Genomic DNA, 27439 nt, shown 5'->3' with positions numbered 1-27439 from the left:
AAAAAAAATTAAAAAAAAAAAAAAGAAATCTCATCAAACCTTGATAGAGAAAAAGGTGTAGCCCATCAATGATGAAAGAAAAATAATGATCAGCATACGGGACAGAAAAGAGAAGATATGTGCTCAGCTGACAAAATAACTAGACCCAAAATATCATCTTCAAAAGTTATCTCCCTAACGTATAGATGAATGGGGTAGGCCAGCACAGCTCAATGACATCAACCATTCCGGCCATCCCTGTAATGTGCTTGTTAATTCATGGACAACAAACAACTTCTTGATTATAATTTGACTTTCCATGTAAAGAAGCCAGTATATTGTGTACAGCATCTAAGTTATATTCGAAGAGTTCAGAATACCTGGGCTCTCTGAAAAAGCATTTTTGCCAATTTCAGAGGCTCTTTTGTTTACTTCTTCCTTATATACAGGCTCATGGATGTATCAAATATTTGAAGCTAAGCAATCTAAAACAATTTTCACAAATACTAATACCTGGGGCTAATTCATGCTTTTAAAAAAGTATATCGAGGGGCGCCTGGGTGGCGCAGTCGGTTAAGCGTCCGACTTCAGCCAGGTCACGATCTCGCGGTCCGTGAGTTCGAGCCCCGCGTCAGGCTCTGGGCTGATGGCTCAGAGCCTGGAGCCTGTTTCCGATTCTGTGTCTCCCTCTCTCTCTGACCCTCCCCCGTTCATGCTCTGTCTCTCTCTGTCCCAAAAATAAATAAACGTTGAAAAAAAAAATTTAAAAAAAAAAAAAAAAAAAAAAAAAAAGTATATCGACCCTTTAATTGGTTACCGTTTCCCTAAATAACAAATTTAAATTATTCTACCATATAGTATTATTCAGAATATAAAATCTATATCCCATAATCATTGTTAACTAAGACAAAGTCCCTGAACTCTGTCCATTAGAAACAAAAGGTTTAAGAACACAGGTAGAAGGTAAACTTTACATTAAACTTCATCAATATATTACCTTTTATCCAGTCTCACTCAGCTACATGTACCTTACATATAAAAATGGGAACTTTCCTACAGCTATAACAACATTTTATAAAATACTAAAAAAATAAAAATAAAAAATGTATCACAAGTATAATAAAATCCTTAAAATTAGGGGCCGCTGGGTGGCTCAGTCAGTTAAGTGTCTGACTTCGGCTTAGGTCAGGATCTCATGGTTTGTGGGTCTGAGCTCCGTGTCAGGCTCTGTGCTGAAAGCTCAGAGCCTGGAGCCTGCTTTGGATTCTGTGTCTCCTCCTCTCTCTGCCCCTCCCCTGCTTGTGCTCTACCTCTCTCTCTCAAAAATAAATAAACGTTAAAGAAAAAACTTTTTAAGTAAAAAAAATTTAAATTAAATTATTTGTCAAATCACAACTTGGCACCTGATAATCTGCTTATAAATATAGCTGATGATGAAACAAAAGAATTTGCCTGAGGTTTGAAAGTAGTACTAATCTAATAAAAAATATACAATAAATAAATAAATAAATGGATGGATGGATGGATGGATGGATGGGGGCACCTGGGTGGCCCAATCAGTTGAGCGTCCAACTCAGTTTCTGCTCAGGTCATGGGATCAAGCCCCACGTTGGGCTCTGTGCTAAGATAAATTCTCTCTCTCTCTCTCAATCTCTCTCAGGGTGTGTGGGGGGGGGGGAGTATTTATCCCATTATCTTCACACAATAAAACTTCTTTTCCATTTTAATTTTCTTGTATGTGTAGCTTATACAAAATATCAGTAGATATTCCAGACAATAGAACAACCAGGTATTAATTACCAGGTAAATACATAACTCAAATTTAACATTATTAGATATCAAAAATGTAGAGATTATGTTTTCCCACTGTATTGATAGTATTTTAAAATCAGACTGTAAAGTGGATCAAAAAAATGCATATATGTATGCATATACATGTGTGCATTTTTATGTGTGTGTGAGTGGGAGATGTGTGCATACTCTATATTAAACTGCATGTCATCTTACCAAAGACATTGATTCTGTAGAAAAATCTCTTACGGATTTAACATAAACCTGAAAACAGAAAGAGGATTTATTTGTATACAAATAACCTCCAATGTGATTGCAGACCTTTAATTGCAATAAAGCTACACACTTAACTGTATAATACTCAAATTCACTAGAATAGCATAAAATTATGTCTTACAAATTAAGACTGACACATGTAAAGTTGTCTAAGCTTAGCTTAAGTCTAATTTATCAATTTGAAATATCACAGGACCACCCCTAGCCTATACAAGGCCCTTCCGGACACCAGAGAAAACAGGCAGATAGTGGCCTGCAGGCACATGGCTTGGCCCAACTCTACTTCTCTGACAGCCTTGACCAAACAGGTAGTCTCTGTGTGTGTGCACACACAATAGAGGCTGTGGGGGGAGGGGTGAAGCAGGAGGTAGAGAATGGGCATCTTCATAAAGAGTAAGATAAATGGAAATCAGTTTTACCTAAAAAGGAGCACTTGATAAATTTAAAGCAAAATCAAGTACACCATCAAGAGTCTGATGGTATAACTGCAAAGAATAATATCAGGTCTAGAGTACCTATGAAGTTTTAAAAATTCCATTAATAAATAATTAACTTTAAAGGATCTTTCTTTTCTACCTGGAGTGATTCTAAACATAAAGCCAATAAAAGAATTTCTATTTTTTAAACTTAAAATATTTAATTAACAAAATTCAGACTAAATTGTTTATCTACAGATTTATAGAAATACTACTCCTATTCTATCACCTGAACTCATGATATGATTAGACTAAAAATTACACACTTACATAAACAGTTGATCTGAAGTCCTCAAATGCTTTCAAAAATAAGCAATGTTTACCGTCTCTGCCTGTAGATGAAGACGCTGACAAGACAGAAAATCCAGCCACTGCAATGGTGTCCTACATAGAAAAAAAATGGTTTTAAAACATCAAAGTATCTGTAATTCTGAATGTCATATAAATTTTTATTTTTATTATTATTTAAAAACAGGAATGATTTCTATAAAATGGAAAACTTTTTATAGGTTAGCCTACACGTTTAATGTTTTCTGAATATAAGATTGAGACTATCATTTCCTCTGAAAGGGCATCAAAAATGTAGCCAAATGTGCAATGTCCTAATTCATGGACCAGGAAAACACCAACTAAATCACTTGAAAATTGCTATTTAGTGAGAGTTCAAAAATCAATGCTTACCTCAATTTGTATAAGTTTGCACAAATAATGAAGAGACAAGAGATGAACCAAGAGTAATAAGAATGAAATTTAAATGAAACTAAATATCAGAGTTGAGAGACTACATTGAGAAAGACATTTCATTAGTGTAAAAACTCCACACTGTCACAAAGCTAACGTATGTACATATAAATCCAGAATATGAAAATAAATAAGAAATTTCCATTTATATACTAATATGAAAAAAATATTTTCTTTCTACTTAGGTTTATAATAGTAATAAGAAGCCAATTCCCATTTATTCCTGCCTCTCTCATTCTTTAGTTAAACCGCCTTATTTTCTAAATACTGGAACATATACATTCAACATGTTTTATATTTATGCATTATATATATTATTCTACTCTTCTAATTTTAACACCAAAATCTGAAGATACATAAAAACTCCTGGGCTTCAGGCAGCTTCCTTCAATAATCTTAATTTCCACCAAATGGAAGCCTTCTGCATTACTGACTTTTGCTTTGTACATACAAGAAAGGGTCCCGTGTCAATCCCAGGATTCTCTACTTAGACCTATTAAACAAGACTGTGAACACCTTGAAGACAGGGGTCATGTGTTATTCTGCTCTGTATTTATAGAGCTTGGCCCAAAGTAGGCCCTCCATGAACAAATTGTATCAAAGTATAGACCTTATATTGCCTTTCTAAGATCTCTAGCTCTATTCAGATATTTTAAGTCTGAAAATTTCTGCATTTTTTCCATTCTTTACATCAGACTGCAAACATAATTGTCTGTGTTGATAATGCTAAATAAACACAACTCTTCATAGTTAAATGGGAGAAAATTATCCTCACTGAATATTCTTTATGTTTTTACCATGTTTTTAGGCAGTTTTAATGGGAAATAAAATAAGCAGTAAGATTGCTTCTGGAATAAATTACTTTTATAAACTGAAAAATATGCAATGCTTTCAACTTCAGACCAATATATTCTGATTTAAATGAAAACTTACGACTTTAGTCTAAGATTTAAAGTTGTTTAATCAAACTAACACAGGAAGATACACAGAAGTAGGGAATCATTGATTTATCAGTTCTAAATTCTCTTAAAAGCACAAAAACTAACCTATCTCATGTCCTTTGCTATTTTACTTGAAAATATCTTAAATATTATATGAAAAGAAATCTACTAAATACAAGTGTTAGTGCTACGGATGAATATTTTTCTATTTTTATGTATAAACTTAAGAATAATGAATATTTAATAACGAAAACATGTTAAATAGAATACATCATTAAAAGCAGGACATTAGCATTAGTAAGAAAAAATTTTTCAAAAGTAATTCTACTTTAACATTAGCAATACAATTCAGTAAAAGGTTATAAGAAAACTTTTCTTCTAGGACAAAATCAACATAGAATAACAACCAAAATTCTTTAAGAAAAACAATGTGTTTATTTACTATATTTAGAAAGATGAACTTATATTTGAATATATGTATATACACACACACAAACTGCTAAAGGCCCTCAGAGATCTCATCCCCACCAACATGGCCTGTTTTATTTCCAGATACGTCTATACAATACCACACAAATCAGATTCTCTTATATGCCTACTGCTTTTTCACATACATTCTTTGCTTATCCTGAGCCCCCACTAATAATAAATAGCATTGTTCTCTTTTGCATATGGCTGATCCTATCTTTTAAAGCCTGGACTGTAAATGCTTCTTTTCTTATGTGGTCTATCCTAGATTGTCTGAGAAAAAAAAATTCACCCTTCTTCTGAACTCAACTTTTGCAGTATTTTAATTTTTTTTCACTTGTGTGTTATTTACAAAGATTTCTTAATGTTTGTAATGCTCTTAGAAGTCTGTAAGATCCCTGGGACTAAGAATGTCTTATCTACCTACATATCCCATACAAGCGACTGAAGGGGCTTCTGTTCATAGCGAGTGCTCAAAAGAGTATATGTTAAATAAATTAATTAATACTGGTAAAATTAAAGTACAAATCTAAACAAAAGAGGGGAAAAAATGAACAGTTCTTAGAATCCAGTTCCCATGAATTACAAATCATAATAGCTTTTAAATTAATTCAAATGCACAGAGGATAAGAAAGATAAACATATAATAGGCAGTATTAGTTTGTATAAACATTCATTAGATTGAGCTGAAAATGAGATTTAATATGCATTGTTCTAATTTCTAAGCTTCTGAAAAGAGCATACTGAAGCCATTCAAACAAGAATAGGAATTACACAGTTCAGTGCTAAGAGTGTATACTGATATACAAAGCAGGTATTTATCTCCATCTGCTGAAAAAAGTATTAGGAGGCAGCCAGCCTGAGAAGAATACCATATGACTTAATGTGGTAAGGCTTTATCAGTATCTGTGCATGAACACGCTAAAAATAAAAACACATTTGGTATACCTGAAATCTTTTAACCTACTCAGGATACTCAGATATCAACAAGTGGGTCATTTCCCTTTTGTGTGTGACCTACTCTCTCACAGTGCCTTAAAAGGAGTGAGCCTTTGTTATTAAACAATTTCCTTTTGGGTTTAGCCAATAAGAATACATCTACTGCAAACCAGTTTCACAGAAAGATCAATGAAATCAGCACAGGAGTTTTTTAACATCAAGAAGTGTTTTTTAATAATCAACAGTAAACCTAAAAAGAAAAAAAAAAAATCAGGCAACTTATTTGCATATTAACAAATGTGATTTTTATATGCCAATATCTTATAATCAGTGGTGGAATAAGAAATTAATATGTGACTAACAAAAATGTAAACTACAAGACTAGTGAATTAATTTGCTAAGTTTTAATAGATGGTATATCCAAAATTCTCAAGCTGTTACACTTACTGAGTAGAAAATGGACAGAGAAAATATGAAAAAATTGATAGTCCAAAAAGAAAAACACTTATTCAATAGGCATTAAGTAATTTTTACTATAGTGACCTTGCAAATCTTGTTATCATACCTCAAAACACCATTAAAGAAGGAAAGAGTACAGGGAGAAGCCAGGAATCTGACGTCATTGGTAGGGTAGTGACTGACAGAAAATGTTTTTCTAATATAAAACACATATTTCATGAGCATTAACATCTATTTGGTCACATAATGCCAAGAACTTAATTGGAAGTAATATATGTCAGATTGGCATAAAACCCAAAATCTTTAAATGGTTTAGAAACCACTGTATGATCGGATGCCCACCATCTCACCAGCCATATATTGTTGTGACACACTCTGGAATTCTGCCTTCTCATGATACTTGAATATTCCAAGATCCTCACTCAGGGCCTTTGTATACGCTGTTCTTTCTGACTAACCCACTCTCTTGGTACCCACCTTCCTTCTTTCTGTTACTTTTCTCATTCTACTACTCAATCTTCTTAGTTATGTATCATATCTGGATAAAATAATCACATAACAGTTGTTTAAGTCCCTCTACTCCACTGAGCACTTTCCCACGATGCAAGGTCCATAACCCTCTTATTCAGTTAAGATGTTTCTGACATCCGGTACAGAAGACCAAAAACACTCAAGTGTTTGGACAACTAAATGAATAATCAAATACGTGGTGGGGGAGGGAGATATATATATAAAACCCTCATTAAATAAACTGTGCAAGTACTACAAAACTTACTGCATAGAATCTTAGCATCTCACAACTGAAAACAGGACTTTAGAGATCATATAGTCAAACATGTTCATTTTTCAGATAAGAAAATAAGGACCAGAGAGGATAAGTCTAAGGTCACATCCAGCTAATGAGTTGTAGATTAAGACAAGAATCCCGATCTCCTCACTATTCTACATCTTTCAGAACTAAATCTCACAGGGATGGATAAACAATGTACTGATAAACATCTATAATTCTGATGGTTTTGTGACAAAATTTTTTTTAACTTTCAAAATACTTTGAAAGTCTTTCCTCATATTTTATATGCATCTATTAAATGTTAAATCTCACTTTAAAGGAAAGCTTAAACTCAAAAAAAATGCCTCAAATGGAGAGAGGTTCAGTTACTGTATGTGTATTCCTACAAAATGTATCATTAGTTTAGCAAAGCAAGGATTATAGTTTTGTTAAAATTCATTTTAATGTTTTAGGATTTTTGTTATAATCAAATATGGAGCTAACCTTAAGGGAATAAGCAAGTGACAAATGAGAAAGGCTTAAGAATTGAATTAGAAAATCCATTCTTTTATGCAAAAAGTTTTACTTTTGATTTTCAACAATTTTTAACCTTAATACTACAAACTCTAAAATAAATAGCCTAATTAGACCTCCCAAATGATCAGCATTCATGAATTTAAACCCAGAAAGATTTTAAAGTAAACTGTGACCTCAGACTTCTCACCATTGTACTTTAAAAAGGAGAAACTCTGACTTATCATTAACATCCTCTGTTATCTGACAAGTACTAATTAGCTAGTGTAGTTCATTCTATTTTAATGAATACCTGTTTAAAATATATTTCAACTGCAGAAAACACCTTTCATATGCCTGTTAGGTAAAATACTAATATCTCATACATTGTGCATGTTTTGTAGATGCACTGCCCATGTTCTGCTAATCCATTATATTAGAACTCTTTTGTTTCCAAATAGGAATTTAATTTAAAAAACTTAAAGAAGAAAGATGAAAATGTCTTTAAAATACAAACAGATCCAGGCATCTGGGTGGCTCAATCGGTTGAGCGACCAACTCTTGATTTCAGCTTAGGTCATGCATGATCTTACGGTTGGTGGGATTGGGCAGTGTCGGGCTCCGTGGTGACAGCATAGAGCCTGCTTGGGATTCTCTTCTCCCTCTCTCTCTCTCTCTCTGCAGCTCTCCTGCTCGTGCTCTCACTCTCTCTCAAAGTTAAATGAAAATAAAATAAAATAATAGAATAGAATAGAATAGAATAGAATAAAATAAAATATAAAATCTAGACCTCTAATATTTAATACCATGTATTTATTTTTAAAACGCTTCTTCTCTAAAGATGTCTAAGATATGTTGTAAAATAAAGCAACTCACAAAACATGAATAATATTGTCATTTGACGAAAAATGTGCATATATGAGCTCATCTGTGTGCACACACAGATACACACATACAGAAGTATACACATAACTATACACATACAGGACAGCTGGAAAGATGAAAGGAGAAGCAGCACAGTGGCGGTTTTATCTAACAAAGGGACTAGGCACTGGGAAAGGGGCAGCTTTGGCTTTCCTGGTTATACCCTTCCATAGCACTTGAATGTTTTTTAAACCCATGACCATGGGGCGCCTGGGTGGCAGTCGGTTAGGCGTCCGACTTCGGCTCAGGTCATGATCTCACGGTCCGTGAGTTCGAGCCCCGCGTCAGGCTCTGTGCTGACGGCTCAGAGTCTGGAGCCTGTTTCAGATTCTGTGTCTCCCTCTCTCTCTGCCCCTCCCCTGTTCATGCTCTGTCTCTCTCTGTCTCAAAAATAAATAAACATTAAAAAAAAATAAAAATAAATAAAACCATGACCAGACAAGAAAAATACAATCTTCTAAACCAAATATTTACAAGATTTAACCCAAGTCCACATGATCTTCCTGAGGCAAGAAAAGAACACAGTCGTGGAGATAGAGTCATGTCTTCACTTACTACTACAAGTCCTGTAACAAATCTTAGCTTCACAGTGGTTATCTTCTTAAAACTATGATGACCCTTACCACAGAGGGTTATTAAAAGTTCAAATGATAAACATATATAGAAGCACTTTGTAATCCATAAAATTCCATACAAATTTAATATCCTAAATAAAAGGATTAGAAAAAAAAAAAAACACTAGTTAAACAGTAGAAGCTGGCTATCACAAATGTCTGAAAAAGAAAAAATGTTTTCTATTACGTACTTCTTAAGCAAAATCTAGCTAACAGTCTCCTAAGTATAGCCATTATCATTGGCTATTGAACTATGTAAAATAAAAAACAGATGACACCGAAGTCCATTTTCCTTAAATCACCAGAAATCAATATTTACAATTTCTTTATATCATTGTACTTCAAGGCAACCAACTATGCTAGCCAGAAAACCTCTTTAAAAGTTCTAAACCACCCCTTTACAAAAACATAAACACACACATGCATGTGCACACAGTCACAGAAACACCCCTGGAGTAAAGAGGAAGTATAAGATAGAGATCCATACACTTAAGTAAAATAATTTTTTAAATGTATACATAAAAAATATAACACACACTTTTCTCATACAAACTCTACCTAGAACATTTCCCTCAAAGATACACTTTTGTATTGTTTTTTAAAAATGTTTCTAAGAATTTTTTTTAAATGTTTATTTATTTTTGAGACAGAGAGAGACAGAGTATGAATGGGGGAGGGTCAGAGAGAGGGAGACACAGAATCTGAAGCAGGCTCCAGGCTCTGAGCTGTCAGCACAGAGCCGGACGCAGGGCTCGAACTCACGGACCGCGAGATCATGACCTGAGCCGAAGTTGGACGCTCAACCGACTGAGCCACCCAGGCGCCCCAATAATTTAAGAATGTAAAACACTGTATTCATATTAGCACTTAACTTTCACAAATTCTTCTAAAAATAATACAGGATTTTTACAAGATACTTATTTCTAATATCAAATCATTATCATTTCTGTATAATGTGGTCACATAACTGACTACTATTAGAATTCAATATTAACACAACTATATACCATAATAGAATCATATGAAATTCTGTCCTTAAAAAGCAGTTCTTAATGGCTGTGGGTTCATGGATCTCTCAGAATGAGTTATAAATGGCCTTCTGGGGGGGGAGGGGGGGCACATGTACATTTACATACACATTTAGTTGATTCAAAAGCATCTTCTGATGATCTATACACTGCTGGGGGCTCACTGGAAATCTCTGCATCCTAGAATACTCATCTTCATCTACAAACTAATGGTCCTTTCACAAAAATTAAGTAGGCTTTAATTTAATAGCTAGTTGACTCTTTAAAAAAGATAATAGAGCCTCCCTCCTGATCATGCATTAAAATTGTCTTTTCTCTGCAGCAGGAATTTAAAGCAGATAATTTAATGTCTTACTTATTAAAAAATATCAGGAGAGAAGAAAGCAAAGGCAACTTTAATGATCTGAGCAAGTTGAAAGGAAGCTGACTATAATTTCCTGGCCCTGGTGTGTGAAATCTCCAAAATCTCTCTGTTAAAAGTATACCTCTTTGCAGATGGAAAGAGTTCATCTGAATTAAGAGCATAAAACTACATTTCATATGTATTTCATATCCCCTGTAATCCATGAACATTAAATATTACTAATTCAATGTATTAGAGCAAAACTTGCCTATGCATACCTAGTAGCATAAAAAATGAGGAAGCATTAACAGCATTTGTTTGGTTTTGTTTTGTTTTTGCAAGGATGAAGAGCCAGAGAAATTATCTGTTAAAGCTAGTTTCACATGCAAATTAGTCACCAAACTGGTATTGTTTCATTTTTCCCTATCTAACAAAGTACTGTAACATACCATTTTCTAGTTCAGAGGAAAAAGGATATGTAAGGTTTTTTTTTCCCCCCAAATAAGTGAAACTTCCCTTGTTAAACACCTACTTGATATTCTCACTTTCATCCATATTCTCCTTTCTCCTTCACCTCATCATTTCTGAAGAATATCTCCCTTAAAAAATGGCATGATTTCAGATCTTAAGCACTGAATTTTTTAGAACTGCCATCCTGAATATTAATTATTTTACCTAAGCCGAAATAAAGTCATGTCTTCAAGGGCAAGAGGAAGAAGAACATGCCTTTACTGGAGGCACCCACAAAAGTGCTCTATCAAAACAGCCGTATAGAGCAACTGCTTACTACCCTACCTAAGTGGCCTGAAGCAGACGGTCAGGTAACACTTCACTTTTAAGTACATTTGCTTCTGGAACTCTGCTGTACCACATCAACTAGATTAGAACTATACATCTCAAATTTTTAAAACTGTACCCCAAATTACTCTAGCTATCATTCTGAGAGAAAGTCTGATAAAATGTACTAGGAGTTTCAGTACGTAAATTACACAGCAAATACCTTATTTCCTTAAATTCTAAAAGTAAGATTTTAAAATATACCAGTGATGTAATAACAACTTTTCACAGGTGGGAAAAACCACTATGCTGATTCTCCTTCCCTTCTTTCACATTATAAATTAGGAAGAAATTAACTGATTTACCACCTCTTCACAGAAGCTTTAGCAAAAAAGACAAAACTTGAGTTTGGCAATCTATTCTCAAAATGCTTGTAGAAAAAAAACAAAAAAAAGGCAGATTTTCTTACAGTTTCCTTGACATAGATCTTTATTCTAGACTCCAAAGACAGATTTTACAAAATAGCACCATTTCTCAAGTCCACAGAACTATTTATACATCACCAGTTTCTGAAACTACTGTATGTCGGACTGATTCAGAATTCACAGCTAATCCAACATTCTCATTTCATATTTGATTAAATGTATATCTGGAGATTATCAATGGTTACTCAAAATCCAGTAATTAACTGGAAGCCACACTCTGGGGCTCAGACTCAGTTGCCCTTTCTCCACCCTGCTCTTCCTCATTGGGGCTGCACCTAATTTCAGTAAGAGAAGATAAAAAGAGTCATAACAACAGCTGCCAGGACTGAGTTCCCACCTATTCCCAGCAGTAGGCACATTTATCTCTAATCCAAACAACAATCCAGAAAGGTAGGTAGTATTATCCCTATCTTACGATTTGTTTAAAGATTTTTTTAAATTAATTTTTATTGTTTAACTTGAGATTTTTTTAATAAAAAACTTTGTAAGAATTTTTTTAATCTTTAAAGATTAAAATAAAAAAGGCTGAATGGAATTAAGTGTTTTGCCCCAGTCACACCTGCTAGGATTTAGACACTCTGACCCCTACTGCATCTGGAACATGCACTCATACTTCAGAGTGTTTGTACTTGCAATTTCCTGGTCTAAAACACTCTTTTTTAAAAAAATATTTGTTCAGTTTTGACAGAGAGACAGAGAGCGGGAGAGGGGCAGAGAGAGGGAGACACAGAATCCAAAGTAGGCTCCAGGCTCTGATCTGTCAGCACAGAGCACGATGTGGGGCTTGAACCTACAAGCCATTAAATCATGACATGAGTCAAAGTCGGACGCTTACCCAACTGAGCCACTCAGGAGCTCTGCCATTTTAACTATTTTTAAGTGTGTAACTCAGTGGCATTAATTACAATCACGATGCATGCAACCATCATCATTATTTCCAAAACCTTTTCATCATCCCAAACAGAAATTCTTTAACCATTAAGCAATAACTCCCCATCCCCTCCTCCCATCCCCAGACCCTGATAACTGCTAATCTACTTTCTGACTCTGAATTTGCCTATTCCACATATTCATATGAATGGAAACACACAATAGTTGTCCTTTTGTTTTGGGGCTAGAACTTTCCGTAGAACATGGAAGAGCAGTGGTAAAATGAGCAACCTTGTTTTGTTCCTAATCTTAGGGGGAAGCTTTGATTCCTTTACCACAGAGTTTGATGTTAGCTGTGGGTTTGTCATAATTGCCCTGTATTGTGTTGAGGATTTCCCTTCTATGCTGTGGTGTTTCCTGAGTGTTTTGATTATAAAAGGGTTTAGGATTTTACCAAATGCCTTTTATGTATCAATTAAGACAACTATTTGTTTTTTCCCTTTGTTCTATTAATGTGATGTATTATAAGGATTGATTGCTGTATGATGAATCAAATTGCACTCTTAGGATAAATCCCACTTGGTCATATTGTCAATTCCTTTTAATATGCCGTTGGTAGTATCTTGTTGGATTTAGGAGGCATGTATTTTGAAACAATTATTAGAAAATAACTCAAAAATACAGAGTGTTATAGCTTATATTATTTTTTAGTTATTAAGAATTATTTTTAATTATGTACATATACATTGAATACTGACTATATTGAATATTAAACATTAAGATGAAGTGAGAGGAAAATTTGTCGCTTTTTATGTCAATGATAAATTTTACAATCTCTTAAGAATGTTGCAATTTTAAAGATGTTGCTTAATATCATTTTTTTACATAACTACAAATATATAATGAATCTATTAAAAAAAAGATCTATAGGATGAATATAGTATCAATAATTTTCAATCTACTTCTAGAACAATAAAGTAATATGAAAATGGTTTACCCCTTCATAGAAAACTTTTGCACAGTCCTTTGCTAATTTTCCAAAAAATAATACATTGATGGTGTTGATGTCTGAATCTGAATTTTCTTGTTCTACAAAGAGAAACACACATACAAAAAAAAAAAACAAAAAACACTTAATTAGATACAGCAGTTTTACACACACAAGAAAATTGATGACAGCTATATTCTAAAAACAATAGTTAATTCAAAATGCAATTATGAAGAATTAAAAATTTTATCATTCACTTTTAGGTTAACCTTAGGTATTGCAAAAATAATGCACAGAATGCTATTAGGTACCAAAATCAAAATTATAACAAGTTTCAACTAGAATATATTTTATAAATTTCTATAAATATCACATTAACAGCACACGATAACTACTTTCTATTTATTTTCCATGTTTGTAATAAACGGAAATGAAATACAACAATTACTCAATTTTTATACTGTATAACATATCTTCCCCAAAGCAGTTCACTTTTACTGAACTTCTAGTAATCCACAGTGTCAGTACATTAAGTTTTATTCTAGAGAAGTGATTTTCTCCTCCCACACTCACAAATGGAAAAGAATAGAGTGTGTGTAAAGACCAAAGTATCTGTGACTCTGAAAATGAAATTTACTTGGGAAATAAGGAATGAATATTCTACAAGTAACCTCATTTGGATCTTCCAGGCTTTGGAAAAGAATCTGCACAATCCGCATTCTCCAGAGGTCACCTCCTGTAACCAGTGCGGTAGGGCCAAGTGCTAAGACTCAGTTATACCATCTGAGGAAAGTCTCATTCATATCAGCTTTCAAGTACTCAACTACTCCAAGAAACTGCCATCATTTCAGATTTTTTTGAATCTATGCAGTGCATGAAAGACCTTTGCTAAACTGACAGTCCTCTGTGTGAGTCGGAACTGTTGAGTCTGCTACTCTGTCAGATCTGGTGGCACTGAGCAGTCAAATAACTAACACATGGCTGCACATTACCTCCCTTCACTTACCTCTTCAACTCCTCAAAGCAAGTATATACATAAATTGAAACACTAATGTTTCTCAAACACATAGCGGCTTCTAATCAAAATATAACACACTTTGTTAATATTTGAAACGACCTATCAGAGGTCTGTTTCTGGCCATCATGAACTAATAAAGACTGGATTTATTCTCATCTTAAAACAACTAGGAAACTAAGAAAAAAAAATATGAAACAACAGTTTTCAGGTATCAGACAATAGTAAGTGTAGGAAAGCAATCTTTCTTTTTTTAATATTTCTAAAAGAGAGACAGACAGACAGACAGACAGAGCATGAGCGGGGGAGGGGTAAAGAGAGAGGGAGACACAGAATCTGAAGCAGCTGTCAGCACAGAGCCTGACTTGGGATTTGAACCCACGAACTGTGAGATCATGACCTGAGCCCAAGTGGGACTGAACATGTGCCCCAAGTGCCCCAAGTACCCCAGAGAGCAATCTCTTTGAGGAGGAAAATAAGGCAATACCCCTAGCTTAATTCCTGGAGAGTTTCCAGGCAGCAGAAAGTGGAGCTCAAATTCAAACAAAGCTCAGCAGCCTCAGTGAATTCAGAAGAGCTCAGATACAAGGATACTAAGGTGGCTAGAATTTGCAGAGAAGAGTGTCAAATGGAAGACAGCAGCACAGACAGAGAGTGCCCTAGTGATACGAAGATGGGTGCCTACAGATATTCCGTGGAATATTGATCTCCAATGGCATGAAGGCAAGAAGGTCAAGAAGCGGAAGAACCACTTGAAAGGAGTAGGCAGAACAGTTCTGACACTCACATAGAGCTAGGAGCTATTCTAGTTCCAACCAGACAGAATGGTATCCTCATACGCAAAGCCTAGAATAGAGTTGTCGGGAGGGTATTTTCTTAGTAATAAGGCCAAATTAGCCTGAAGATAAAGGCTGTTCTATACACACCCCAACAAAGCTAATCAAACTGATTCTAAGAAAATTAAATATATCCTAAAATCAAGACAAATAGTATTTAAAGGATAGCAAATAAACCCAACATTAAACAATATAAAATTCTAAGCATCCAGCATCCAATAAAAAAAATTATCAGCCATGAACATGAAGAGAAAATGGAAGATGCAAAAAAAAATCTCAAAATGAGCTTTCAGAGTAGAAAAATATAACATTAGAAGTTAATATGGGGCACCTGTGTGGCTCAGTCGGTTAATGACCAACTTTGGCTCAGGTCATGATCTTGCGGATCATGGGTTTGAGTCCCACATTGGGCTCTGTGCTGACAGCTCAGAGCCTGGAGCCTGCTTCGGATTCTGTGTCTCCCTCTTTCTCTGCCCCTCCTCCACTCACACTCTTTCTCTCTCTCTCAAAAATAAACAAACATTAAAAAAAAAAAAGAATTGGGGCGCCTGAGTGGCTCAGTTGGTTGGGCATCAGACTTCAGCTCAGGTCATGATCTCACAGTTTGTGAGCTCGAGCCCTGTGTCGGGCTCTGTGCTGACAGCTCGAAGCCTGGAGTCCTCTTCAGATTCTGTGTCTCCCTCTGTCTGCCCCTCCCTGGCTTGCACTCTATCTCTTGCTCTGCCTCAAAAATAAACAAACATAAAAAAATGATTTTTAAAATTAAAAAATTTTAAAACATTAAAAAAAAAAGAGGTTAATAGTATACCGAGTGGAGTTAACAGATTAAAATGAATAAACTGTTACAGAAAACTTAAAAACAGAGAAGAATCAATGAAAAGTTGATTTTAAAGATCAACAAAACAAATCTCTAGCCAGAATGATCGGGGAAAAAAAATGATAGAAAGAGAGAATCAATGAAACAGAACATCACTACATTAAAAGTATATCATACCAACATTAAAAGTATATCAAAAATATATTAGGAATAACTTTATCCCAATATACTTGACAACTAAGATGAAACAGAAAAATTCCTTTAGAAACAAACTATCAACATTACTTAAGGAAAAAAGATAACCCAAAAAGCCCCATAAAAAATGAAGACATTGAACACAGGGTTTAAAAGTTTCCCATAGAGATTTCCAGGCACAGCTGGCTTCACTGATGAATTCTACAAATACTTAAGGAAGAAATAAAAGCAGATAAACTCATCCAGAAAATAAGAGGAGGCACTTAACACTCCTTTCAGGAGGACAGCATTACTCTGATACCACAGTCAAAATCACCACAGAAAAGACAGAGTTGGAACAACATCCTTCATAAACTGTTTAACCAAATATTAGTAAATCAAACTAACAAAATATCAAAAGGATGATACATCAGGCCTACCACTTGATCATGCTTTATTTTTCTTCAGACATTTCTACTTAATACTAACTACTTTTGTAATTATTTATTCCCCTACAATGCAAACATCATGAAAGCAGGGGCTTTGTTTTGGTCACTCACTGCTGTATCTCCCATATCTAAAACAGTATCTCATATGTAACTGGTTTTCAGTAGTTACAGAATGTTATAGTTCAAAGTCTGTTTCCCATTCGCTGCTGCAGACCCTTCTTCAAACCAATTTCAGGCTTTAGATGAGATCTATTTTGGTCCTCAAATACTCCATGGTAGCTCTTCCTAGCTTACTAGGATTATTTGAAGGTTACTAGGAAGAAGGAATAATCTCCTAACTATATCTAGGTAACAAATAACATGCTGAAAGTAGTATTTTAAGAAAGTTAAGTTTGCTAGGCTGTTTAGGTCACACTAGTGAAACTAGAAGGTAGAGGCATCAGTTAGCTATTTAACAGTCTAGATATGAGATTAAAGAAATTTGAAATGAAACAGAAGCAATGGGAGAGGGGAGAGAGGATAGATAGTGGGGGAAAATTTAATGGAAAAAAATTATTTCATCCTATAGTTTCTTACACTACTGTGCCTATGTGAGTATGTACATATATGAAGTTATCCATTTGCAGATTACAAGCAAAAGGTTAAGCAGAAATGGTCGTATTATATTATATACCTTGTAATGCAATCTTCAAAACAGCTGTTCTATTTCCACCAAAAGTTAAAGAAGAGATAATTGAGAGTTTTCCCTAAAATGAGAAAAAAATAGTTATGCAGAAGAGCCAAAAGAGCTTATTATAACAGCAAGAAATAAGGAAAAAAGGGGGAAAAAAAACAAAAAAACAAGGTACTGTGTTCATGTCACCATATTTAAGACATGAAAGTGATTTTACTAGAGCAATGTCCAAAGACCTAATTATTTAGGTTCACAATTTAACTGTTAAACAATCTTGTTAGTCAAATATTATCCAGTACCTCATTTTACAGATAAAGTGAAGAGGCTCACCTTCAGTTCCATTTTAACCTAAAAAGTTATACTCTACTAAAGAAAAACAAAAATTTTGCTCCTGGAAAGAAAGAAACACTAATTTGAAGAAGGGGCACCTGGGTGGCTGAGTTAAGTGTCCAACTTTTGATCTCGGCTCAGGTCATCATCTCACAGTTCAGGAGATCAACAGTCTCTCTCTCTCTCTGAGTTCTCTTTGTACTTGTCCTACTTTATATAACGTCCTTTTATATATATATATATATATACATACATATATATGTGTGTGTGTGTATATATATATATATATGTGTGTGTATATATATATATATATATATATATATATGTACAAGTACTTATATGACAGAGACAGGTCTGTCTCTGCCCCTCCCCTGTTGGTGCTCTTTCTCTCTCTCTCTCAAAATAAATAAACAAACATTAAAAAAAAAAAAATTTTAAATAAATAAAGAAGGGTTAAAAAGTGCAGAATGGTCATCTCGTAAGTAAGGTCTGTGTGGACGACGCAAAGGACGAAGGCACACATCAAGTTTAGTCCTCGGTTTTCTGTAATGAACCAGCTATCTGCTTAAAAAAGTTACTTAATCAGAGTTCCTCAGACAAAATGAAGTATTTAACCTGGTAGTTTCTGTAATTTCTTCTGGCTCTAAAATGTAATGATTCTATCAATAAATACATTATAGGTTTCTTTGAAAACTTCCATATAGAAATAAAAGTTTAAAAGACTTTTAAAATGGATCACGTAAAACACATCTCCCATGCTAATATTCTAGACTTTGATGTAACCACCAACAACAAAAAACTATGTGTGTAGACCAATTTTACTTATAAGATAGGAATTCAAAAAAAATTAAAATAAGGCTATCAGTTGTGCGGGATTTGGTCAAAAGTAAAAGTAAATAGTTCCACTTAGGAGGCAGAAAGCTGGAAAAAACAACAAAAAGGTGGACAATGTACAAATTTCAACATCTTTCTTGACCCACCAGAGAAATGAAGTCAAAAGACAACCAACTAATCAGAAATCTAAGAAAAGAGAAAAACTTGGGGCAACAGGGAGTTGAGGTCACAAGGCAACCAACTTATCAGAAATGTAAAGGGAAAATCTTCAGGGAGAGATGGGCGGTAACCACTTGCTCACCTGAGGTAAAGCTGCCTGACATGTGTCAGAAAATTCATCTAATATATTTTTTTTAACGTTTATTAATTTTTGAACTAGGGAGAGCGCGAAGGAGGAAGGGACAGACAGAGAGGGAAAGAGGGAAAGAGAGAGAGAGAGAGAGAGAAGATCCAAAGTGGGCTCTGCGCTGACAGCAGAGAGCCCAATATGGGGGCTCAAACTCACAAACGATGGGATTATGACTGGGCCCAAGTCAGCCACCCAGGTGCCCCGTCTAACATTTTTAATACGTTGCTAAAGGCCAAGTGTGGGTAGTGACAGGACATGAAGCTTTTGGGAGCTGCAAATACAAGGGGAACTCACCCGCTTATAAGCTGTTCTCCACAAACCTGACAAAGTTGAGGCCAAGAGGGGGTGGGGATACAAGGATGGTAGGAGTTACAGTAGGAAACCCTGCCTGGATGTTCCCCATCTTTCTCAGAACAAAGTCCTTGAACTGCTGGGAGAAGAGCAACAAACTTATGTATCTTACTAGAGCTTCAGTGAAAACCTGCTGTAGGAAAAAAAAAACACTCTCTACCCCTTCAAGCGATAAGCAGGAAAAGGTACAGGTGTTGAGGGCCAGACCTACAACTAAGGACAGGCCAGAATCACTAAGAAGACCTCACCCACAAGACTCAGGTGGCACTGCCCGACAAGACTGAGGCTAAACTGGAACAGAGAACATCCACTCATCGCAAGACTAACAAGTGTCCAGTAAAAATCAACATGACCCACTATTGAGACAGAAGCAAAGAACTGGGAGAGAAACTTTAGCTGAGGTTAAGCATAAAGAAAAGACCTAAAACTAGACAATGAGAAAACCCCTCTGGCCAACCAGACCCCATCCTACATACAAAGTAACTCTAAAGGAATTAAAAGCTTGTAGTGCACCAAAGTAACCAGAACAACAACAAATCCCAAACTTCGCTCAACTTCTAACTGGATTAACTCAACACCACACAAAAGGCTGAGCAGAAAGGCCTGCACTTTTCCAGGAATAAAAACTACTGAATATGGTTTCCACTGCTCTTCACAAGAGCCAGAGTTTACAACAACAAATTACAGAGGCATACATTAAAAAAAAAAAACAAAAAAAAACAGGAAAGAACACTGTCAAGACACAAAGCAATCAAGAGAACCTCAATCAGGTTAAATTAATCAAACCGAACTCAAAACAGATGATTTTGTTACTCTTGCACCTGATCCCACCGGATGTACGCTCTAAATGAGAGTCCAGAATGACTGAAAAAAATGTGATGTTACGCTTTCTGGAATGGGATACACAGGTCTATAATAATGGAGAGCAAAGAATTCAAGCAACTAGGGAGAGATGTCCAGCACCTGGGGAGAAGCCCCCCCCCAAACTTGGAAAAGGAACTCCTTAAACATCAGGAGGTAAAGGGGAAAGAAGGAATTTTAATCTTTGTCTTTCCTAACTATTCCAGAAGCCGTCCCCTCACCACAAAGGAAAGGTCCTGGAGCTGCTCTCAGAAACTATAGGAAACTCTGAAAACTAACTGCATCCGCACCTGAGGGGCATGGCCCAGCTCCTGTACCTTCAATAGAAGATACTTTCAAATGATTCCACAACTTACAGGGCAAATGAACTGGACAAGTAGGCCAGATTTAAGTGACTGCCCTCAAGCAGTCTCTCTGAACACAAGGACTAAACTGAAGTACTAGGAATAAACTGGGGGCCTTAGGGCTTCCCAGCTGGCAGACCACACAGAGGACCTGTTAACTTATGTTGCCTGATTGATCCACATCCTTTCTTGAGGACCCCTAACAACTGTAAACTCTTTGTTTCCAAGGGTAGCATGTATGCCCTTAGTATAGTGCTTCCTGTGTGAAAAGCAGAAATTAACTAAAAACAAACAGTATGATTTGCTCCTAGGGATAGTTATAAAAAATATTCAAAAGTTTAAGAAAACACCCTCAGTTGATTATGTGGCCCTCAGTTATATATAAAGTAGGCAGTTTTATTCACAGTAAGAGTTATTCCATTAGAACGATAATACAAAATTTGTTCCTGTCTTCAGCTGAAGTGAGCAGAGAAAAATGGAGGCTGAACTAAAGATTAAGCTTTGAAGTTTAAGGATGACTGTATAATGAGAGACTTGCAGGGGGGATTTATGTCCCCAGTTGTTTACATTTCATTTCAATAAGGGGTGGTTGAAACCTAGAGACATTTCTCTACGTTGCAAACGATGTATGTACATTAGGGAGATTAGGTTTCTCTCTGTCTCTCAGGAGGGGAAGGTAAAGCTGGATAGCTATCCTATATAAACTCCCAGATTCATAATTTCAAGGTTCCTTTTCTACAGCACAAGAAATCCCCTTTGTACACACAGGAAGACTTTTGATCCTCACTGTACTGTCTTGAATGAGGAAGGTGGGGATAGAAAACTGATGCAGTCACTGCTGAGAGTAAAAATAATAGCTGGCTTATACTCCAGAAATCTGCTAGCTCCCAGGATAAAAGTCAATTAGTATTAGATATTAAAAATGTATCATCCCGGGGCACCTGGGTGGCGCAGTCGGTTAAGCGTTCGACTTCAGCCAGGTCACGATCTCGCGGTCCGTGGGTTCGAGCCCCGTGTCAGGCTCTGGGCTGATGGCTCAGAGCCTGGAGCCTGCTTCCGATTCTGTGTCTCCCTCTCTCTCTGCCCCTCCCCCGTTCATGCTCTGTCTCTCTCTGTCCCAAAAATAAATAAATGTTGAAAAAAAAAAAAAAAATGTATCATCCCATCATTATAAGAGTGGGGTTTTCCTAAGGTCAGTGCCTCTCAAAAGGGATACAAATGCTTTTGTGCACAGTAGGAACCTGATCTATTTGGCTCCCTGTCTCCTGACCAACCAAATCTGCACACCAACTCGAAAGGTGGATTATACACTGTTGCTTAAGAACTAAAGGAAAAGTACTAATAAACAGCAACCTGAAAGAATCTTGAATGCATCATGCTAAGTGAAAGAAGACAGCCTCAAAAGGCTACTTAGTGCAGGATTCCATCTACATGGCATTCTTGAAAGGTAAAAGTATACTGTCAGAAAATTGGTAAAAAGTGGTTGCCAGGGGTTGGAATTGGGAGTAGCACCCGACTACAAAATTTTGGGGGTGATGGACTGTTATGCAGTTTAATTATGTTTGTGGTTATATGTTTTTATACATCTGTCAAAACTTGCAGAACTGTATACTGAAAAGTGAATTTAGCGGTAAAATGCATTTAATAAAATTCACGAAACATAAGTAAGAGATATTTGCAGGCTAAAAAAAGGTTATGTGAGACGCCTGGGTGGCTCAGTCGGTTTAACATCGGACTCTTGATTTTGGCTCAGCTCATAATCTCAGTCATGGGATGGAGTCCCGTGTCGGGCTCTGTGCTGACATAGAGCCTGCTTGGTAGTCTCTCTTTCCCTCTCTCTCTGTCCCTCCCCCATGCTCGCAGGAGTGCTCTCTCTCTCTCTCTCAAGAATAAACTTTTTTATAAAGTATTTTTAAATTTAAAAAAGGGTTAAGGATTCAAACTGAGATATGAAAAATAAGAGATTCATTCTGATAGATGAAAGAAGAGATTATATACTTTGACTTAACTTTTAAAAATGAGCATTGTTCATGAAAATGTGATAATCATGAGAAATGAGTAAAAGGTGTTTCCTTGGTTTAACCCTACTGAATACTAACATGTTCACTTATGTCTAAAAGGAATTATTGTAATAAAGGGCTAACACTGAAAAATAGGGGGCCTCTGGGTGGCTCAGTCAGTTGAGCATCTGACTTTTGATTTCAGTTCAGGTCATGATCTCACAGTTCATGGGATTAAGCCCTGTATGGTTTCTACATAAAATATAAAGAAATTCCGTTTTTCCTATAGCATAGTTGATTAAAATTTTATTTTTGTTATTGACAGTTTACAACAATTGTATTTAATTTCATCACTCATTATTAGTAACCTCGTGTAAATTTTTAGGACTGTTGTCAAGTTTGAAAAAAAATTCTATTGAGTTTCTTTCCTATATAAGCTGTAAGATTTGTAACAATTGTCCTCAAAGTAGCTTCAGATTCCATAGTTTCAGTACTTATTTTTGTCCACCAACTACACACACCCTATGCTAGGTGTGACAATATATATCCATACCCTGGTACAACTTCGGTCCCCATACTTTTCTCCTACGCTACCCAGTGAGTTGGAATGTTCCTGGAAAACATTCCTACACCAGAAGAGCTGGCATATGCTACCTATAAGCAGAAGTAACTGCAAACCACACAAATATATCTCACTAAAATTATACCATAAGTCAACTTCCCCTTAACCACCTTCCAAAAATGTTCTCAGCCACTCCAATGGCCACTCGATAAGACAGAAAATGTGATGGAGGGGAAGTCAAAATGGAAAGAGACACCAATCTTAACCACTCTAGGTTAAAACATCCCATTTGTGTAAATTTTACAAATATGTGAAAATGTAAATTCATTTCTAAGACCCCTAACATGGGCTTAGAAGGGCTTGTTCAAGTAGAGTCTTTGAAGCTTCAACTTTACTAACTGCAAAATAATTTTGTCACTGATCAATGGGATTATGGTACATTATTTTCACTGAAAACCGATACCAGGTAAATTCCTTGCCCGAAGGCATGTTGTTGATGATATCATTATCGTTACCAGCATTTACCAAATGCTTTGAATTTACCAAGTAAGCAAGTTACATTTAATCTTCATTGCATTTCTATGAAGTAGGTTCTATTATAATTCCTAGTTTACAAATGAAAAAAATAAGGTATCAACAGGTAAAATCACTTCCAATTACATAGCTAGTAAATGGTGGATCTGTGCTTAAATCCAGTCAGCATATCTTCAGGACCTCCACTCCTTTTTAGAATACTAAACTATTATAGGAGTAAGTTTGTGACCAGGGCCTGTGAGTTTGAGTTTGGAAGTGTGTTGGTGGAAGAGGGATGGGACAAGGGGAGAACAGAAGAGAAAAGGAAATGCGGATAAATTTTTAAAAATTGAATTTATTTCACTTTAGTGCATTAGTTAGTTATGAAGTTGATTTCAGGTGGCGCAAAAGCCAGTCACTGTTAACCAACTGCAAAATTGACTTGGCTAAAATTAAAGTCTTCCACTCCCATTTCAGGACTATGATTTACCATAATTAAAATATCAAAATACCAGTACATATTCCTCAAAAGACATTTCCTGCTGTCACTTTCTCACCCCACATTCAATTCTCAAACCACTAAAAAGCCAACCCAGCAACACTAGTCTTTCCAAATGATCTATACTTTCTGGTTGTTAAATCAAACATTCTTTTCAGACTAGACTGAGTATCTAGCAGCAATATAATGCTTTGGTTACTAGCAAAGACAATGAAAATTCAAATCACACTCAGCCACTTACTATCTAACCTTGGATCTAACCTTGAATGAATTACTTAAACTGTATCCATTTTCCCAACTATAAAATGGGAATAATAGTATCTATTTATAGGATTCTTTCAAGGATTAAAAGTGGGAATACATGTAAAGCACTTAGAAGAGTGCTTACAATATGGCAATTTATGTAAAAGTTACTAATATTACTCATTCCTTGAAACTTACTAAATATCCAAGACACCATTCTTTCCTAGTTTTTCTCCTACACCTCTGGATCAACTCAGACTCTTATTCATGCTACCTTCTTTCACTGAAATCCTTCAACACTCCTCATTCTATTCTTTGGACCAAATCTCCCAGAGAAGGAAACCCTTTAAGCTCCAGAATCCCAAATCCATTTGCCTATAGGACATCACCACTTGGATACCTCCAAAAACCTATGAAGACATCCAAAACTGAACTAACTCCTCTTTCTTCCTAAACGTGTGACTCTTATTATCTTCCCAAGGCTGACAGGACTTAAATACATGGAAATTTCCTGAACTCTTGACCTCTCTCATCTAATTGCTCTCCAAGATCTGTTGATTCTACCTCTTTATTCTGTCAGTTCCAAAGCAGAAGGTCTAGATTGTAACTCCAACTCTACTACTTACGAGCTGTATCTCAGGCCAATCATTAACCTTAACCTTTTGGAAATGCAGTATCCTCACTTACAGATGAAGAATAATAGGACCTAACTCACAGGGTTTTGTGATGATTAAATGAATTGATATATGCAAAACACTTAAAATACCACCTAACTCCTAGAAAGAGCTCAATGTTAATTTTTGTTATTATAATTTTATTATGATATTGTCTGTCTCCTTCCTATCATCTCCTCTGTTCCTGCTTCAGACCAGCATCAACTCTAAACTAGATTATGGCAACTACCTCTTAACTAATTATCCTTCCTCTAATCTTGCCCTCTCTGATATATTCTTCACCCAGAAGGCAGAGTAAATTAAACTCAACATGAATCATGTCCCTGTCCTGCTTAAAATCTATTAAGGGTCTCCCATAGTTTTTAGGGTAACATCTAAATTCTTCAAAATGCACATTAGGACTATTACACCCAAAATAAAAGGTATAGTCTGAGTCACCCTTTAAGTTCCAGCTCTAGTTTCCAGACCTAACTTGTCAGAACCAAAAGTTCCCTCCTAAATGTTCACATACCATAGTTCTAATACCAACTTATTATAATTAGAGATTAGGTTACCTGTCCAAACCCACAAAAATTCAGTCCCCTTTAGTTCAAGGACCATATTCACTCATCTCTGTACCCTCAAAATTTATTCCAGTGTATCACAAAACAATGCAATAAATGTTTGCTAAGTAAGAATAACAGCATCAAAATAGTCACGTTATGACACACACAAAACCATTTCTAAAACAACTATTATAAGCTCAACATAAAAATTAGCATTCCCTTTTTGAAGACAAAAAGCATTCTGAGTTATGAAAATTCTTACCTGGATGTATTTCTTGCTATAATCACAACCTGGCTGTAGAGATCTGAAATCTACTTTGTTTAATTCACTTAGCAGCTCAACTTCGGGCACTCCATTCACTTCTTTTATTAATTCAAGGGGCATATCAGATCTGCTTCAAAATGCTGTCCAGAGCAAATTCAACTAGGGAATTTGACAGCTTGCGGCTGAAAACAAAGACCAACGTTTTACCCAAAAAGCAGTCAAAAATTGCTTTAAGCTTCTTTGACTTAGTTTTGCTTTTCCTTTCCTCTAAATTAGTAATCACTGTTGGCGGTGGGGTGGATTAGTCTATAATTTTATTACAAAGATCAATACACCCATTCCCCTAGGACACTGAGACTCCAGCCTTTTCTATTTAGTTTTCTACTTAAAGACTTACCTCTAAAAGCCAGTTTTAGGATCTGCGAAAACCACACTAACAATGTCTCTTACCAAAATTGTGCTTTAAAATGTACAAACTTTTGGGAAAGGGAGGGGAATTGAATTTTTGTTTTTTAATCCCCTTGGCCATGGTAATATTGTGTAGGCAAACTGGGCACCAAAAGCTTATTACTCCAAAACATACCGGTTGCCTCCTCTCTCCAGCCCCTATACATAATCGAAAGTACTGAACTGATATTAAATCGTGCTTCCTAGGTTCAATCTTGTCATACCTCTTGACTGGGACATCCACCAGTGTCAATATTAATTTTAATGTGTGCGCACCAACCTTCCCCAAGCCAGTTGAGTTCCGTGAGGGCGGGGACTTGGATGAACTCAAGTCAGCTGCTCACAAAATGCCAAGCAAGCTACTAACCACAGCAGGCTCACGCTATAGATAAAGTATGAAGGGTCTTTCTGCAATAACTACACCACCTTTTGATCTAAACTAAATCAGCCTCTTTGGGATACCGTTCACAACCCGAACCACCCTGCACTCAGACAACGAGCTGCAAACCGACTTTTTCACTCACCCACTCTAGAGAAAAACAAGGAAGTTTAGAAGGGCGCGCGCGTGACGCCACACGCACGCCGACGGCCCAGGTCTCACGCATGCGTACACGGTCTGCAGGGCTACGCTTACTGCTCCTACGCCCGCGGAGGACAAACTGCATGATGGTTCCCAGGCATAAAGTGTCCTGGAAGTTTCACGGAATAAGTAGACGGCGCCGCGCCCGGGGTGGCGTGGGGGGCTGGCACTGTATCTTTTCGGAATTGTCCGGTTCCCTTTTAGCTCCGCCTGGGGTCGGGCTGTAGGCGCCGGCCAGGGAAGCGGGGGCGGTCCGCAGCGCGATTCATAAATCCCGCAACCAATAAAAAGTCTTCCCCAAACCCGGGCGGGATTTGAAATTAGAAGCTCCTGTGGGCAGGGCAACTTCCTTTAACTGCAGGTTTTCTACCTCAGAAGCAATTAACCAAAGGCAGGTTTTGCAAAGAAATAATTCCATCAGTGAGTAATGCTATTTTTAGATAGATCGGATTAACTTCTTCATTGATCTATAGGGCTATGGTTTGGGAGTATAATTAATAAGACGTATTATTAAATGTGAGTTCTTTGCGAATTTCTGATTTGTATTTCCCGATCATTTGATGAAAGTGAAACCACCTCAGTGCAAAGACCTGATGTAATAATTACATAAATATTTCCAAGGCTAATTTGGACTAAAATATCTGCTGCAGATACTTATTTGCAGGAGGAAATAGCTGCTTAAAGTAACTATTTTCTT

At 36.2% G+C, this 27439-nt stretch overlaps 1 protein-coding gene across 3 annotated transcripts in view; it reads right to left on the bottom strand.

Annotated features, from left to right (window-relative positions):
• POT1 (protection of telomeres 1) overlaps positions 1-26857 on the bottom strand; it is an 80663-nt gene extending 53806 nt beyond the window's left edge. Inside the window, exons 1-6 of one of the 3 annotated variants that reach the window (XM_086691141.1) lie at positions 26687-26857; positions 25713-25897; positions 17346-17418; positions 13391-13482; positions 2793-2906; positions 1987-2034 (exon numbers count right to left, since the gene is read on the bottom strand). In XM_086691141.1, coding sequence (XP_086547267.1) covers positions 1987-2034; positions 2793-2906; positions 13391-13482; positions 17346-17418; positions 25713-25835 — 450 coding nt within the window. In that variant the 5' untranslated portion in view covers positions 25836-25897; positions 26687-26857. The other 2 variants (XM_025929827.2, XM_086691144.1) reach the window with 2 other exon arrangements.
• Positions 26858-27439: the final 582 nt, after the last annotated feature.

Source organism: Puma concolor, chromosome A2 (genome assembly GCF_028749965.1).
Source record: "Puma concolor isolate L17-30 chromosome A2, mPumCon1.1.hap2, whole genome shotgun sequence".
NCBI classification, from domain to species: domain Eukaryota; kingdom Metazoa; phylum Chordata; class Mammalia; order Carnivora; family Felidae; genus Puma; species Puma concolor.
The sequence above is the reverse complement of the archived record's forward strand: the minus strand, read 5'-3'. Positions and strand labels throughout refer to the sequence as shown.